The sequence below is a fragment of the Magallana gigas genome, chromosome 1 (assembly GCF_963853765.1).
Source record: "Magallana gigas chromosome 1, xbMagGiga1.1, whole genome shotgun sequence".
Classification (NCBI taxonomy): Eukaryota; Metazoa; Mollusca; class Bivalvia; order Ostreida; family Ostreidae; genus Magallana; species Magallana gigas.
In genome coordinates this window covers 27,683,869-27,702,912 of record NC_088853.1, presented here as the reverse complement: position 1 = coordinate 27,702,912, position 19,044 = coordinate 27,683,869, and the positions used below count along the sequence as shown (strand labels likewise).

At 32.4% G+C, this 19,044-nt stretch overlaps 1 protein-coding gene and 2 long non-coding RNA genes across 3 annotated transcripts in view; 1 reads left to right on the top strand and 2 right to left on the bottom strand.

The window, feature by feature from the left end:
* Positions 1–19,044, bottom strand: part of LOC105336714 (uncharacterized) — a 408,324-nt gene that overhangs the window by 248,651 nt on the left and 140,629 nt on the right. The window lies entirely within an intron of this gene.
* On the top strand, positions 2,431–2,739 carry LOC136273628 (uncharacterized). The gene is made up of 2 exons (XR_010711804.1): positions 2,431–2,534; positions 2,650–2,739. It is a non-coding gene; the product is annotated as an uncharacterized lncRNA (long non-coding RNA).
* LOC117686809 (tripartite motif-containing protein 2-like) overlaps positions 14,469–19,044 on the bottom strand; it is a 28,375-nt gene continuing 23,799 nt past the window's right edge. The window contains exon 2 of the mRNA XM_066065454.1: positions 14,469–17,322. Coding sequence (XP_065921526.1) covers positions 15,654–17,315 — 1,662 coding nt within the window. The 5' untranslated portion in view covers positions 17,316–17,322 and the 3' untranslated portion in view covers positions 14,469–15,653. The remainder of the gene's footprint in view (positions 17,323–19,044) is intronic.

The following is a 19,044-nucleotide window of genomic DNA, read 5'->3' as shown; positions in this document are numbered from 1 at the left end:
AATCTTATCTGTATATGCTATCCCTTCCTTCTGAATCCGTGCATCGGATGTTGATCATATATAGTTCCTACTCCCCCCCCCCCCCCCACTCCGGAAAATAAGATTTACACAGAAAATCTGACAACAATAGCCCCCCCACCCCCCCCCCCGGAATAAAATTAAAATTTGGATCTGCCTGAAATGTATTGTAAATTTGTGATTGTGATTGCAGCAAAGTTACATTTGCTGATCAATGCATTCATGTGCAATATAACTGAGATCTTTAATTTCGTTTCGGGGGAGGAGGGGTTATTAGTATTTCGTTTTGTATACACTATAATACGTTGTTAAAGTAATAGTGGACACTTTAAAGTTTATTCTAAATTTGAAAAACACCCAATTTTCAGAAGTATATGAATAACATTCAGAGCAATGTACATTTCTTATTTTGGAGTTATTATTTCTTGTATAAACATTGCCTATACAGGCCGCACAGTCCAGTCTGACGTTGAATTATATAGACGTTTTTATAACGTCTTATTCCTTGGTTTACCTGAGAATATATATTATACCGCGTTCACCTTCTGCCGAGAGGAAATAATCGCGCGCTTCATTAGAAAATTGTTTGTGTATTTTTGGATAACTTCCCTTTTTATAAACAATGTCAAAAGGACATGTTTTTAATTTCAAAAGAGCATATTTTTTTTTCGGGTAGAACCATAAGAATATGCAAGAGTGGATCCAAAGGCCCAGACCCCCTCCCCCTCCTGCAAAATTCAAATTTCTCTAAATTTACATTATAGAAAAACCAAATATATGCATCAGACCACCCCTTTGGGAATGTTTCTGGATCCGCGCATGATATGTTTTAGATTTTTTAATTTTCATTTTCTTTTGACTTTCAGAAAGACCATTCATAATAATTCACTCAAAGATGTATTCAAGTGTTAGAAAATATTTGAAGACACACCGGGTAAGTTATTAAACACAAAATAAAACGTTGAGTCTTTATCTGGAATTCCTGTAGTTATCTTTATGAGTTCCTGTCTCGACACATTGTTTTAATGTTACTTAAACGATCGAGGGATAAAGCTTGCTAAATTATCATATTTCATGCAAATTCAATTTCATTGTGTTTATTGCGTGGACCCTGAGGTCCACGCAGAAAATATATAAGCGAGGATAAACCGGATGCTATAGGGAAAATTCAACCTGCGCATGAGCTAGCCTGGTTCCTGTGCGTAATGGGTAGCTCAGGGAACCAGGCTAGCACACGTTTATCTGAATCGGGACCGGGATTCCGTGCCATATGCACAGGCGTTGAAATTGTAAAGTTGTCGGTAAACAGTACAGAAACAAAGTATTCCTTTTAAAGAAATGATTGGCATGTGATATGAACTATCAGTATTATGAAATAAGTTAATGTTATGCCGAATTTACAACATGCATTAAATAGCATAATTTGCAATGTTTTGTTGTTTTCCGAATACACATGTAACTTAACTTTACTTTTATAGTAGGCGAGACTAGAGAACTTCCCGATTAAAGTTTTGTAAGCATTTAAGTATGATTGAATAAATATGTTAGTATATAAACATTTAGATCTCAAGACAAATGCATCAAATTATGACATTTTTAATTTACACAAAGCTGTCACTGCACAGTTAACAAAGTAGTGCGAATCGTAATGTGCGCACAAATAGTAGAATTCACCGAATGCCTCATACTATACACGCAAACGTCATTAATAGATAGATCATAATTATTTTAGAAGTATGAATCCTTTAAATTCTGAGATAAAAAGTCAGGGCTATACATACATGTATACGTAATACAACGTACAAATTAAATGGTTAAAAGCAGAGGGCTAGAGTCGGTGAAATCTCTGATAATCTTAAGGCTTTCACGTTTCGTTGGAAACACATGCAAATGGTCCACGTATTGTAGTCCTTTTTTAAAGGACAGCAACTTGTAAAATCCTAAATTGGTTCTTAAAACATGACAGTGGTATATCATTCTTTCTTTTTTCAGAAAAGAATCAGATGAAATTATTTCTCATATATAATGCCATTAAATACAGAAATACCTTGTTTTCGGTATACTTTTTTATATATACTATATGGAAACACATAACGATGTGTCTACCCTTGATCCATCGCATGTTTATCCCCACCCCCGGAAAATCCTGATTTCTTAAATTTACATTGTAAACTGACCGAAATATGCCTTGAACATCCCAGGGAAGCTGAAATATTCCACGCCCCTCCCCTCCCCTGGAAAAAAATCTGGTTCCCGGCATGCTGTGTTTATCATTTCAAAATAACAAGACCTTGCTTGCAAGAGAACTGGCTAGTGCTGCTTTTTTTTAAATTTTAGATTATATCTAACACTGTTTTAATTATTAAAGTTGATATGTATTTCATATTTCAGCCGAAATCGGAGACAAGTTCCTCTTATGAGGTTGAAAATTTCTGTCCAGGTAGTTTGGAGAACAGCATTGTGCAGTAGATTTTCGGAAAGCCACCAGCTATTCATGAACCTGTTCAGCATAATAGGTATGTACAATATCATCTAACGATTCTAAGAAACTTAATTACTGTAACAAGCATTCAGTTCAAACAAATGTTGAATGTCAGAATGTACATGTAAAATTAATATTTTCTTTTTCAGGTTTGTTAACTGGATGTTTTCGAAGTTAGAAAAAATCGAAATAAAATCGCCAATATAAAGAAATAAAATGATTGCTTGCATACATGCATCTCTATGTCTTCGAGAGTATAAAAAACGAATTAAATATTCAGGATCAAGTGGACCATTCATTGTCAAATGCATTATCATTGTTTGTCATGTATTGATATGTTTACAATGTCTTTTTTACCATATTTGAAAAGTATAAATATATCGTTCTTGTGTTTGCTACAAACAAAATATGATGGATTGAACTCAATCGTACACGTACTTTAAATTGAGTCTAATTATTTGAGTGTTAATTAAAACAACAAAATGGTCACAAGATTTGCAAATTATTGTAATCATGAACATTACAAATCAAATTATCCGCGTGATATTTATAAAATGTAAATATTAAGGCAATAAGATATTAACGTATAATGCATTTTTATTATTGCACAATAGCAGTACATAACTCAATTTACGAACATAATGCAATGTAAAAATATATTTTATGCAGTGTGTTTCTAGACTGAATTTTACACGTTTTTCTTAATATTCCCATCCTGTAAAACAATGCCCAATGCTGGTTATATGTGAAATGTGCGGAACTTTATCCTTTAGTTGTTTATAATTAAAAAACAAGATAACTTTTAAACTCCTGTTAATTCAATTTAATAATTATGCATTTCGTTAATGTTTGGATATGATTTTTTTTGTAATATTGGTCTGTTTAGGTATCAATAAATCAACTTGATAGAAAAGTTAATGTCGTGAAACACTGAACAGATTTAATGAAAAATAGTTGTCAAACAACCTGATATTAAAATATTTATTTTTAAATCTTGGATTTTAATTTTATTTTTAGCCCAAATTTACCTGTTGTCTGGCGCTGGCGTCGTCGTAAATATTTTACACGTTCATTCTTATTTCAAGAACCACTGCAAAAATTTTAACCGTACATAATACTAGGTGAAAGGAACTCAAGTTTGTTTGAAGGACCACTATTATTTTAAAATGTTTTGCCTTTTAAAACTTTTTCTCAAAGAAGCACTTAGCCAATTAGCTGACACTTGTGGGGAAACATCCTCAAATGCTGTAAATTTAAATTGTGTAAATCATATTCCTTAGAGATGGGGCGGGTTAATTTAATTCGGCATTCTCATTGTTCCTTTACATTTCCATGATACAACTTGTAGAATTGCTCGATATGCAAGAAATATAACATGCAATCTCTTTTATTATGTTGTCTTGACTGTGAGCTCTTTGTAATTTATAAAAATATATACATGTATTTTTTCTTATAATGTGTAGTTATTGATACAGACCCTGAAACGTGCTACTACACCATTTGCACGGTTCGGTTCGTTACGCTTTTTGAACGGTACGGTTCGCTTTGTGAACGGTACGGTTTGTTTTGTGAACGGTACGGTTCGCTTTGTGAACGGTACGGTTCGTTTTGTGAACGGTACGGTTCGCTTTGTGATCGGTACGGTACGCTTTGTGAACGGAACGGTTCGCTTCTTGCACGGTACGCTTTGCTAAAAATAGCTGCACGCTTTGTGAACGGTTTGCGCGCTTTATTAATGAGGTAGGCGTGGCCTGAACGCTTTGATTTTTCTCGATATAATTTTGGTTAGTTTTTGCCCGATCTACTTCAGCAAGCTGGTAATTATGACAATAATTTTTCTTTATTTATATCATATGTTACAAAAGTATTTCAATCGATCTATTTAAAATTAGAAATTCCAACCACCCCCCCCCCCTTTTTTTGATACGTTGTGTGAAACATATACTCAGTGACAACCGGGAAGCGGAGGTAATTTTAATTTTGATCAGTCTGTTATTATTAGTATTTAATTTAGATTAATGTAATCATTAAGATAGATTAAAAGAACTGTTTGACTTTAATCCGATATATTTTTGTTAATTCAGCGAGATGTCGATAATTTTACAAAGCATCATAAGTTTTTATTTCTATACATGTACTTGAGTTGAAGTCATTAAATATTTCTAATCCATTTAAAATTGCTATGAAAAATTGCCCCGACTTTATTCCGATATTTCTTTAGTTTCCTTTATAGTGTCTTGATTCTCGGCTAGTTGTTTTTATTCATGAATAATTCGTATGATGATTCTTTATTGCGTACTACTGTAGTGTTATTGCCAATCGTCGAGTGCCCTAGTGAATAGACGATGTAAAATTAATGATAAGATAAACAATGAATTTCAGATTTTAAAAATCTGGAAATCAACTGCTATATAGTTTTTTGACACGAATTTTTATTCATTTAAATATTGATTCTATGATTTTTTGCAATTGTTCGTATGCACAGATCGTACATGTAACCCGTCATCGCTTCTCTTATCTGAACTTAGGTCGCGTGTATGATCAAAATATGACTATTAGTTTTTGTTTTTCCGTTAAACTATACATGTACATGTAACATATTTCTTACGATATGTACACAACTGGATATACACAACAAGTCAATAACTTTTATATATATAATAGCGATATTTATCTTTCTGTTGAACAAGTGTCCGCTCTTCACTGTTTGCATGCGATTTAGCTGACGTTTTACAAATGTTGACTAACCTGTTTATATTTTATTTACCTTTTTACACACATACTTGTTGTACACAGGACACGAAAAAATACCCGGTAATCAACAAATGAATGTTAAAAGTAATAAATATTTAAGAATTTATCAAGTAACAAAAATAATACGACAGCGAGGGACTCTGATCGCCAGTACATAAATTTAATCATGAAATCGGAGAGAAATAATTGTTGAATAATTTAAAAGGAACACTTTTTTCAATAGGGATTTAAGAAAACATAAAACAAAAACGTTTCATTCGATAATTTTCTTCTAGCCATAAAGAAGGAGCCAAGTAGCACGCGACACATGGCGTGATCTGTACTGTTATACGTAAACTGATTGACAGGCGAAGCACGTGGAGTCCTGAGATAAAATCCCGCTCAAATGACCAACTATAAAAACCTAAAGCGAAATTATAAAGTTCAGTGATAACGCTTTAATTTAAGTATTATAATCAATATACAAGTGTTCTCATCATACCTCTCTCTCTCTCTCTCTCTCTCTCTCTCTCTCTCTCTCTCTCTCTCTCTCTCTCTCTCTCTCTCTCTCTCTCTCTCTCTCTCTGAAGGTGTATGTGATTATGTGCAAGACATTTGGAATTGTTAGATTTTTATTTGTATGAATTGAATTCATTTATTTTATACTCACGGTTTTCACAACGATTTCAACACAATGACTAAAAGTTTGTACCATGGACGATGTACATATAGATTGATCTCGAAGGTTAAAATTTCGACGCTATTTCACATCACACAGATTGAATATAAATTCTAAAAGAGCTGTGTTTGTGCTTACATGTACTTGTTATCTCATTCAACTATTTATGATGTAATTAATCATTTTTTTGTTACATTAATGTACCCGATAAATGATATTTTAATCGCAAGTTACATGTAGTAAGTGAAAATCCTGCATGTATAGAGTCGCTGAATTGTTCTACGGATCCACGCGCCGATAGTTTTACGTGTAGTTGTTTGTGTCCATTTCTACAGACAGTTCTTTTGTTTTTAGATATTAAGAACAGCCATGAAATTAACAAAGTAGAAGTAAGAAATATTCAGACTACACACACGACAGATTGTGATGAGTTACCAAACAGGTGTCCGTGGAAAGGTGTGAATACTGGCATCTCGTGTACACCTGTTTAAGCGTCCAAATATACAGAGTTAGTTGTAAAGTACAATAACTGCTAAAAATCAAAGAAAGACAATAACACCTGTTGTGTATAGAACCAAAGATCAGCTTCTGTACACGTGTTCGCACGAGTGATTTTTGTTCATTAGAAATCACGACGCCATTACCAGCTATGCGGGAAATAAAGTTGAAAGCTATTTTATGGAATGCGTGGACATTTTTTTTTAAATTTAAAAAGGATATAGAATTATATATATTTCAACCTTTGTTTAGCCATTTATTTCTAAACATACGCTACTTTTTTAACGTCTCGGGTAACGATCTCTCTCTCTCTCTCTCTCTCTCTCTCTCTCTCGCTCTCTCTCTCTCTCTTTCTCTCTCTCTCTCTCTCTCTCTCTCTCTCTCTCTCTCTCTCTCTCTCTCTCTCTCTCTCTCTCTCTCTCTCTCTCTCTCTCTCTCTCTCTCTCTCTCTCTCTCTCTCTCTCTCTCTCTCTCCTGAGAATCACTTAAAGCAATGTAAAGTCCAGTATGTACCCAATGTTTCAAATATTTCATAAAAATAATCAAAATAGTATAACCACGAATTGTGTGAACGTTAATGGTTTACAATGTTTAAGAAATCGGTGATGCAAGTTTTGTCGAAAAACAAAGAAATGATTACGGTCAAGGAACGGAAATATTTTTGTGACTGTTTCAATAAGAATAACAGTTTTAAATCTTAGTATGTGTTATCTACATGTAATCCCGTAAAACAAATCTAGCAAAATATTGAACTTATCTGGTCAGCGATAATCTCCGTCCGTATTCATCGAAAGACATTAGGTCAATGAGCCGTATATGGAAGTTGCACGCTTATTGCACGGTACGGTACGCTTTTTGTCCGTCTGGAGGCGGGTCTTGCATAAATTATCTTGCACTCTTTTTGCACGGTACGGTTCGCTTTGTAAACGGTACGGTTCGCTTTGTGAACGGTACGGTTCGTTTTGTGAACGGTACGGTACGCTTTGTGAACGGTACGTTTCGTTTTGTGAACGTCACGGTTCGATTCTTGCACGGAACGGTACGGTTTGTTTTAGAGGTGTAGTAGCACGTTTCAGGGTCTGTATTGATAACCAATATGTTTACAAACAAGAAAAATAATGGATGCTACTAAATAACGAAAACCAGAAATATTTAGCGAAGCAGCATTGATTAATATTTCTGTTTTTTTTTGTCATTCAGTAGTTTGCATCATTTTTTGTATGTAAACATATTGGTTATCAATATCAGTAACGATACAAATAAATAGCTGCGATTCTATAGATTTTAACAACAGCAGCTCTTAGATCACCCAAATATTGATAGTGACTGTAACTTGTAAGTTCGTTTAATGTTTTGTTGTTGTAAAGTCTAATCAATCAAATTCAATCAAATTCCTACAGTCAACTTAAAGTTTCCTGTTTATAGTGTATAATCATTGAATAATAGTAGAATGTCTAATTTCACAATGAATTACATTGATAAACAAGCTATGTAAACACGTATATATCATAATTGCTGTTTGGATTAATTAACTACTAATTAACATATACTTACAACAGAAAATAATAACCGCCAATAAGCCTGTTTTTAATCAGTATGTCTATGATATGACAAACAGTTAAACTTATACAATATGCAAAACCCCACTTTGTTATCTAAAAAGTTGAAATTAGTTTTATAAACTATGGAAAATAATATATTTTGTAATATCCTTTTCGGCACAAATACCGATTCTAATTGTTTTATTTTTTCTGTCCAAGAAGACTAGAGTTGAGAGACGGTAAGATGTTAAGAAATTGTGACTTGAGAATTTTGATTTAAAAAAAAATCATATAGGGTCAGAATGTGATAACTAATGGATATACAAAGACTATGCTATATGTATTCTTATAATAATAATTATATGATTTGCAAGACAAATAACACATAAATTTAGCAAACCCATTTTTAACAAAATTACATGTTTACGTAAGCTATAAAATTGTATTCAAAATATCAAACATAACAGTTTAATAGCTGTACATACATATGCTTCCCATTAATTTTTTTATGCAATACCAAACAATAAATATATCAACCAAACTGCTTTAACCAGTTCTACTTTCGTTTTAAGAGCAGTAGAACCAAAAGAAATGTTTAGTTGTTGAGATCTACAGACGTCAATGTACAGACAAGCATTTGCATGAACATCCATTGTCTGCGTCTTTTGGAGAAGTTATAGAATAGTGTGTAAAAGTGTCCAGCAAAGTACCCAGTAAGTTTAAGTTTTTATTTAAAAAATAAAAAAAATCTCAGCAATCATAACGTTATAAAAATATAATGCAAGAATAGACGATATATTCTGATAAATATTTTGAATACACACCTTTCTTTGAATTGTAAACGAAAGTTGAAAATATATGACGCGATACACATGTATACGTCCTCATAGTTTAATAAAACTTGTTAATGACACATGTTAATATGATCAAACTTAATAACAAATCTATAGATTAATTACATTACTCATATTTGTTATTACGTAAATAAACGTATTAACAAATTTATGAAATAACTATAGAAATGATTTTTGTTTGTAATAACAATTCTTAAACTTTACTTACGTAATCATATGACTTGGGTTAAAACATTAATTTACAAGAACTTCATTTAAGATTAAAAAAATAAATAAATACACGTATTATGCAGTATGCGATGACACCTATATCACTTTTAAGAACATTTCGTTTTAATTTTCTTAAACTCAGAGTTGAAAATTGTAACAGTGGAGTAAACTAATAGCTTCATAATGATAGTCTTTTAAACAGACGAACATTTTTTTTAATTAACACTTATCGATATATGAAACCCCAGTTTCTATTCTTATGAATATGAACCCTATTCATAGGGTTAATATAAATTGATTCCTATGAAAAATGCATTGTCAATCTACATTAAAAATGTATCTTTGCTTTGGTTTGCAGTAGTAAATTACACCATTCAGTGCTTTGTTTAATATGTATGGCAAACATTTTGGTATAAAAACTTATTTAAAATTACTTATTTGATTCTAGCCATAAATTGTCATGATAAATACTGGTGTTGAAATATGCTCAAATAGAATTCTATAGAATTTAAAGAGAATTCTGAAGGATAGATCTTAGATAAACACATCTAGATCTTTGGCTTGCCAATCAATTCATTGTGGTTTTGATCGATACATCATGCAGAGTTTTGTGCATACAAACTGAATAAAGCACAAGCATTATAAAAATGTGTATGCACACCCCGTTGCAGTTACGAGACCACATTTTTCGAACAATTATAATCGAATGCTTATATTGACGTTTTTTTAAAAACCCTTTTCCCTTTCCGCAACAATGATTTTTTCAAAATCTCTACCTTATTCTACAATTGATGGGCAATTAATGGAGGAGCAATTGGAACAGCCAAATCATGCTGGCAGAAATATTCCACAGCGATCTAACTCCTATTAACAAATTTTATTTGTCTATTTTCTTATTCGATGAGTATAACCTGCGATATGAAGATAAATCTAAAAATAAACTGAATTCAGAATTCATTTGAATGTTGAAACATATTTACACCATCAAAATGTTTGTCAGCGTAAGTATGATATCAGGTCGTGATCCGGTTTGAAGTCATGTCATGTCCTTCTAAAAATGCTAAAGGAAGATTGTATACATACGCATCACTCATATCAATCAATGCAATTTAAAAGGGGTAAGAACGAGAAAAAAATATTGTTATATAATGTTAACGGACTGAATCTTTTGCTAAAACAGTACAGTGTAAATTGTATGCTTAATTACATGTATATGTTTATTAATAAATAGATTTAAGAAAACAACGCTTAACTTTGTAAAAACCTTATATCCGTCAAATAGCATACACTCTAAAAGTGATATGTTTAAAGTACTCGTATTGATGAGATGCGATTTCATTTCTTTTAAGGAGAAACATGGAAAATCAAGATGACATACATTCTTTTGAGTGCGATAACTGTGAAAAAAGAACAGCAGACTATCACTGTAAAACATGCTATGGTCATCTGTACAAGGACTGCAAAATGACCCATGAATCAAAGAGATTAACAAGGAGTCATTCTGTGATTTTGCTATCTGAATACTTCAGGGGTACTAATATAAAACAAGACCAATGCACGTGCGAGATCAGACGTAAACTTAAAGAAGAAATGGAAAAGACAGAGGACTATTGGTTGCCTATCTTTAAACAGTCGCAAGTAGAAGAGGAACAGAAAAGGAAATCCTTATTTGATGAAGTCAGTCATGTTAAACATGAAATGGAAGAACAGTATGGCAAACTAGTTAAAGGATTTACAGATTTGAAAAATAAAGCAATAGCACAATTAGAAGAAAAAGAAGGACAAGCATCAATTGCCATTGACAAAACGATTGAGGAAATGAAGAATAAAGTTTGTCTACTCGACAGTCGAGTCAAGAAACTGAAAGATTATCTAGAGGATGATGAGAATTTGCCCCAAAATATGCGTAATGAAATCAACGAAGAGGGCCTAAGTCTAAAAGGATTCACATATATACGAGTTGACCCTTTCTGTCCTGGAAACCTAGATACGTGTTGTTTGCAACAAGTTTTTGGCAACGTACCGACTGTAACCCTGAAACAGATGAAATGAGGTTCATTTCATACTATGCCACAGTCCATTTTACTAGTATTTGATTTTAACAGTTACTAATGATTGGATTCTTTTTAAACCCAATGTAACAATTCCAACTCAACAACTATATGTACACTTTTCACATAAATAAGCTATTCACCTTACTAATTACAGACGACATTATTTGTCATTAATCTTTACTTTTTCAATAACATGGGAAATTAATTAAATAAATTTAAATTCATTGATTCAATCCTAAGACAAATATCGTTTAAGAAAGGTTGATCCTATATTCAAAAGTGTTCGAGTTAAAGATGTTTGCTAATAGAGTATTTTTTGATAGTAACAAACAAACGCTGAACTTAAAATCAAAGCGCAAATTGGGGGTTTTGGTGCATTTGATATAACATTTGTATAGTCAAATTTGTAACTTAGAGAGAGATCGCTTTTTTGTCTTGTATTATTTATATGAATATATTATGGAACCAAATGCAATTAATCTTATCTAAACAACTTATATCATTAAAAATACTGTATGTTAAATAAATACAAAATACATATTTTTAATTAAATCACTAAATAATGAATAGGTAACCTTTTTGCATTAAATAATAACTGGTTTCTGGCAGTAAAGATTTAACATGCAAAATAATATTTCAAAGTCTTATCAGGAAAATTTTGAATGTTACAATGAAAATTAACAAAATATGGGAAAAAAAATAGGATCAATATATGGTACAGAATATCTGTTAAAATATAACCACAAAGGTTGGTTTCCCCAAAAGCAGCAGAACGAGACTCCTTAAATATAGACATATTAAGACCCAGATTAGCATAAATTTAAGTGTGTGTACTCTTTTCCCTCCGCTTTTCATGATAAATGTTGATGGTGATAATCGTCAACACTGTTCCTTATACACTACGTTTAACACAAATGGTAATTCTATTCGTACGTCGACTCGATATATTCCAGTGAACTAGGAATAAAAAATACCATAGAGTCTGCGTCCTCTGTTTCATATTTGGATATTTTACTGGAAATGGACATCGATGGTAACCTTCTAACAAAACTTTATGATAAACGTGATGACTTCAATTTTTCTATAGTAAACTTCAAAATCACCTGCATACGGTGTTTTTGTCTCTCAGTTAACTCGATTCGCAAGCGTATGCTCTTCGTATGAACAGTTTCAAGGGCGAGGCAAACTACCGACAAACAAGTTGTTCTATGGTCGATACAACGACCTTGTCAGCAAATACAATCTTCCACTGGGTCGCATGCTGACTGACGTTTTTCATATTAATTTTTATACCATAATTAATCATCTAAATATCTACGGACTCTTCCGGGTTTTTTCCCAATTACAACAAAGAGCATAACGCGGGTGTGACCGGTCAGCAGAGGACGCTCACTCCTCCTAGACACCTGATTCTATCTATATATTTTTGAAGGTCCGGTTTGCTCTGCTTTGAATTTTTATGGGTTTTTTTTAGATGGATGACGGTTTGTTATTGTCATTTTTCATGTACTTCCTCGCGATTCTATCATATATATGTACATGTACCATAGAAAAATGGTGTTTGGATTCCAATATATAAAAATGAATTTTAAATATTTGCGTATGGTGCATAAATAGCATAATAGAGGCCGGTCATTCTGCTGATGACGTAATTATTTATCATAAGGGACGCTTGTCATCGATATTATTAGAACGAGATCCTTATAGATGTGCAAACTAGCGAGTATGCATAGGGGAAAAAATAAAGAATAGAGTTTTCTGATCATCGATATTTTTAGAAACAGGGTTTTTAAAGATACATTTTAACAATGGATGATGTCTATCTTAAATATTTGATTTTCTTCACATTGCCTTCGGTACATTCACACGCATATGTGCGGAAAATTCATCAACAATTTCACCGCGCTGAGTTTCAAAAAACTTCCAACGATATATTTACAAATCGATAAAAATAAATATTTCTAACTTGATATAAAACCCGAGACTCTATCGTATTTAAACCGTTTTGAAACGGAGTGAGGGTTTATATAAATAAATTGATTGATTTTAAATATTTATAACATTTTTTTTATTTAAAAAAAAGGAGTAAATCAAGGGGTAATCAAATAAAAAAATGTTCATGCTATATATACATTAAATTTGAACAACTACTATCATATTTATCACCATATATTATTCAAAGAGTGATTCCTTATCTCTTATTTTTTATGTAATCTTAGTAACTATGTGATTAAATATCATATATTCAACGTTTTGTGGGTTTTTTTTAATTTCGTATAACTATGTGAACATTCTACTTGCACTCCAACAGTACGCTATTTGCGTCATTGATTAAATGCATTTGTTGTGTAAATATAAATATATATCAATAGAGCTTAGGGAACTAAGGATTCGTGAAATATGTTTACTAGGATCAGTCTGGTTTCATTGATTATTCCTTTCAAGTGCAGTATTGTTATATTTTCTATTAAAAGCATATCTACAAATCTTTCCGTCCAATGTTTGGGTGAATAAAATACCCGAATGCGGTGAATCATGAATAGTGCTCCCGCCTTTACGTAAGGTGTGTGTAGCGATGAGCGTAAAAACAAAGAAATTGACAACTTATATAGAGGTAGTCGAAGAATAAACGGAAATTAAACGTATTATTGAATTCGAAATCTGATAAACCAAAATAATTTTTTAAGGTTAAATATTTTAATAAGACAAGCAACATTACTATAAATTTATGATTAAGTGTGTAAAACTTATCACATTGTAGTTTTTTTTTTGGTATACTTGTAAAATAGTAAACACCCCCCCCTCCCCCATTGCTTGATACCATTCTTCTTAAAAATGCTAATAATTTGCACAGGTAATGCGCGGAGCAGGGAATGAAATACGGGAGTCGGAGAGGGATATTTAAGTTTGCCGGGGGGGGGGGGGGGGGGTTCAATCCATATTTTCCATATTTAGTAAATTTAACCTTGTAGATTTAAGAAATTTGAAATTTCCCAACCACCCCTTTTTATTTGCGCATGCAGATTTGAATGTTACACACATTTTGGGACACGTACAATTATTATATGTAAAATTAACCATTTCATTGAACCTTTTCATTGTTTTGATATAAAATATGTAAGCAATTGTTCAGTTTAGTGACATTTTTCATACATGTGACGTCATTTGTATCGAAGTATACGTCAAAAATTAGTGATAATAAAAATTCGTATCACTCATTATGGCCTGTTTTTATAATTTGTGCCATTTGTGAACACATTATTTTTCATCCTGCAATTGATAAACAAAATTATTTTTCTGGCCGGAATTGCTTAATTAAATGCGAGAAACATTTGATAAATACAGGTTTTTCTTTTTCATTTTCTTTTATTCATTATGGTATGCTGTAATTTGTTAATAAATTAATTACACTGTTCATTTTGTGTCTCTTTATGTTAACTACCTGAATGTATTCAATTTGTTGATTATTCAATTTACTTAATATGTTTATTCAGAAAGTACAACATTATTCAGTACAGCTCACCAGTATGTGATTATAATGATATTAGATATATAAACGAGCACGATTTTTATATTTTTTTAGTCTAAAATGATTAGGGGTGGGCAATAACCCTGATCAAGTGTTCTACAGCTCCCTATTACATGATTTGAATTGAAAATAAGACCCTTAAGGTCAACATTTCACAAACTCATTTTTGGCAAATCGGATAAGGCAACTCTTTCTAAGCACAATCTCGTAAAAAAACGCCAGGACGTCACAAGCATTAGCTGTTTTGTATTAATTTTCCGTTGCTTATTTAATCGTCTTTAATTGTTTTATGAAAAATTGCTTTATCAAAGTTGCAATTAAAGATCAAATCTGATATATCTGAAATCTACATGCAGCTCTATATTGATAAATCACATGTCACTTGACACTTAACCTTTTTTGCTAAAATAGATGTATATTAAATACAGACAATGCTTTCCTGCTATAGTACAATAGTTGTATATTATGAAGAAATAGTTGTTAACACTTAACATAAAATTGCTTTTGATCAAAAATGGATAAAATACTATAAACAGGGTTATTTTCACCCCATTTATCTTTTGCTCTTCTTTACTTGCAAACAGTTTCATACCGTCTTGTACTAGCCCAGACACAAATGTGTTTTAAAAGAAATAATTTGAAACATTGAAATTCGCCCATTATAAACTTGCCCACTGACAAGGAAGGCAAAGGGGGCTAAAATGAAAGAGGGATATATTTTCTAGCATACAGTATGTTCAATGAAAATTAATCTCATCCTTATTTATGAAAAGTGAATAAATAGAATAAATAAGTTAATTAGAGTATGCAAACTGCAATTTAGAATGTATTTCTATATATAGAAAATTCCAATAAGGAAATTTGATTTGCGTGTTATCAAAAAAAGTCACTTTTTATAAATTTACATCACATTTAAGCAATGGATGATGTCAATCTTACATAAACTACAATTTAGAACTTATTTATTAGAAAATTCCAATAAGGAGATTGGATATGCTTGTTGTCAGAAAAAGGTCACTTTTTTATTTACATCACATTTTAGCAATGGATGATGTCTATCTTAAATATTTGATTTTCTTCACAATGCTTCTTGTAAATTCACACACATACAGATTGTCGTTGTTGTCCACACATAAGCCACGAGGATCATGCAGATCACAGTTATCAATGTAACGGAGAAACTGTCCATCCTGATCCAGAATGTGGATGTATTCACTGAAATAATCTGTTGTCAGAATATGCCTCTGACTGTCTGTTGTGATACCACGGGGTTGAAATCGTTTGTTCTTGGTAACGGAGGGAGGACCGGTGTATCTCCATTTGAGTTTCCCGTCATAATTCACCACCACTACAGTACCAGCTTCAGAATCAGCTACACATATGTCATGGTTTCTGTTTTCAGTAATGTATTTAATACTTGCATTCCCTGAGTACAAGGGTTTACCTCTACTGTCATATTGAATTGATTGTTTCTCTGTAGATCCCGAGTAACGGACAACTTTGGATTGAGTTTCATCATAACTGAACATGGTAACTAGGATATTACCGGTAGAGGTGACACACAGTTGTGATAGTGTCCAACCCTGTAATCTGATCAACGCTTCTGTCTGTCCATTCTTTACTATACTAACTGTCCCTGTTTTCCACAAAGTGTACAAAAGATTCCCATCACTGTCTATGGCTATATAATCAGGGAAATATCCTAAAGCTAGTTTGATTGTTTGAAGTAGCACGCCTTTAATGTTAAAGCATCTGATATCATTTTTTTGTCCACTTGCCCATATCTTGTCTTCATTAAGACAGGAAACGCTGCGAAGTTTTCCATACGTAGTCTGTATTGTGGCAACATGTTCCGGTTTATCCAGTAGATCTCTTGCTGAAGTGGTTGGTTGGTTTAGTGACAATACATTTTCTTTTCTAGAAGTAGATAATGGGGTGATCTGTCCATACAAACTATACAGCTGCTTTCGGTCTATTTGTTTTGGAATGAATGTTGGGAGGGATACCTGAACCTTAGGTGGGAGTTTTCGGAACTGTCTGATTTTAGAGCTGTATTCAATGGTAGGAGATACATCAGTGGACTTCTCAATTTTCTTCAAAGCCAGATATGTTTGTTTTATGAGAGACTGTATCTGTTTGATTTCATCCAAATGTTTCTTTAAAATGTCTTTATGTTTTACTTTTATCTCGCTGATTTGGGTTTTCATTTTGTTGATGACGATGTCGATTTCTCTGTGCCATTGCTCTCCTTGTTTGGACATTGTTGTTGTAAGTTTCTCATATCCTCCATCCAGGTTGGCAAGCTGTTTTTCCAGGTCCAATGCAATTTCTTCATACGTAGGGGAAATATGATTCTCCAACTCTTTTGTTTCTTCGTTAATAATTTCTTTCTTTTCATTGTAAACTTCTGTAACTTCTGAAAAGGTATGTCCCTTGTGCTGTTTTGATGCAGTACAGAAAGAGCATACTAAAATGTTGCAATTTTTGCACTGTAAGTCACAAATTTTTTGTTGATGTGTTCCATATTTCGGATAAATAAGGGTTGATCTCCGTTCTAGGAATGGGACTATTTTATGTTTGTCATATCTATCTGAGATGTGTTTGCCTATACATGACGTGCATAGGTTGAAATGGCAAAAGTCACAGTAGTTGTGTACTATGGCGGTCTCACAGAGGTCACATCGGGGTACATCCTGGGCATCAGAATGAGGATCCATGGCATTTCTATGAAAGAAAATTAAAGACCAATGATTGTTTGTTTAATGATAAAGATAAAAAGAAATCCATACTGTACATTAAATCGGACTGAACGATATTTTTTACTTCCTTTTTAAAATTCACCTTAAACACTCCTCTCCTTTTGGAGTAATATTTGTCTTTTTAAGTCAGACGTTCATACAATCATAAATCCCTTTTCAAAACTTCTCCTTAACTTTTGGAAATCATTAGTTTATAATAAATGAAGTCGAAATAGTTGTACTTGACTCACAAGTTGAATAGAATGTTATATAAGCAAAACGAAAGTAGCTTAATTTCTAATGTAATTAGAATTATATGTTTCAATCACACTAGCTCGCAACTAATGTGTTAGATACGTTTAAACGCAATTATAGATAGATAACATACCTTGTTAACAAGAAATTTCACAATAGCTAACTGTGTGGTATTCGTGTCCTAAACATGACTGATCCTGCTCTGGTTGCTACCTGATCAGACATGAAAAAATATCAGAGTTACTTTCCGTTCAACGCTACAACCATTGTCAATGAACAAGGTCAAGGGTCTTCGCTTTATTTTTGACCGCGGGACACGAACCCCTGACGTTTAAAATAATTTGTAAAAAATTAATACTTTTTTTAACAATTGTCTTCTAATGTAATACAAACAAACAGTGCAACAAGAACAGTTTAAATAACCAGAAACTTTTCAAATCTACATGAAATTAAAAAGGTAAAGCGAAAGATCGATATTAAATTCCTCTCCAATCTTAAAGAACCTCTTATGTATTTAAGCTACCAAGGAACTGATAAGGTTAAAATTAATACAAGAGGCCCAGCCCATGGGGTAACAACGGACAACGGTTCTTGCATGTATAAATACTATTCTATTTCGAAATTTTCAAATATGAAGCTCTTTAAAAAATCGTAAAAACTATTATTTATTTCATTTTTTGACAAAAATCAAGTTAGTTATCGTTGACACTGTACCTACATGTATATGGTTTACATTTACCGATAAACATGGACGTTTGTGCATTGCTGACACGGAAATGTTACGGATTTTTTATCTGAAGTATAACTGTTACAGTATAAAAACTACATTTTCAAACCAAAATATTTGAGGAATATTGAATGAAATACATGTATGTACATGTACATACAACAGCCGAATGAACAAACACTAATGTCTGATGTTTTTGTACACATTAATAAATTATTTAATATAATAGATATAAAAGTGCAAATACTGACACAGAGTACTACATGTGTATGACACTTTAGGTGAATTTATAGGCGTAATATGACTGACTGAAAAACTAAAAACTACAAACCATACACGTGTCATGAAGATATGTAGGTTCAAAAAAATTGTCACGAAAAGTGCTGTACAAAACAAGTGGATTTGGATTGTCAAATTACACAATGAGACAAGTTATGTTGCGTGCAGAATATCATAACTATGTATTTAATCAATTGATATATTTATATTTTAAGATTAACATTGTTTCACAAGAGATACCTTATTAAAATTAAAAAATGTCCTCTACTGGACATTTTCGGTTAAGTGAACACTTACGAAATTGCGACTACGATTTGTCAGTATGGAGCGCATTTCTGACTAAAAGTGTACAGTGTCATGTTGAAAGTAAGTACTCATATTTGTTATCAGTAGATCAATAAATTCTATAGATTTCAACCACAGCAGTTCTTAGATCACCCAAATATT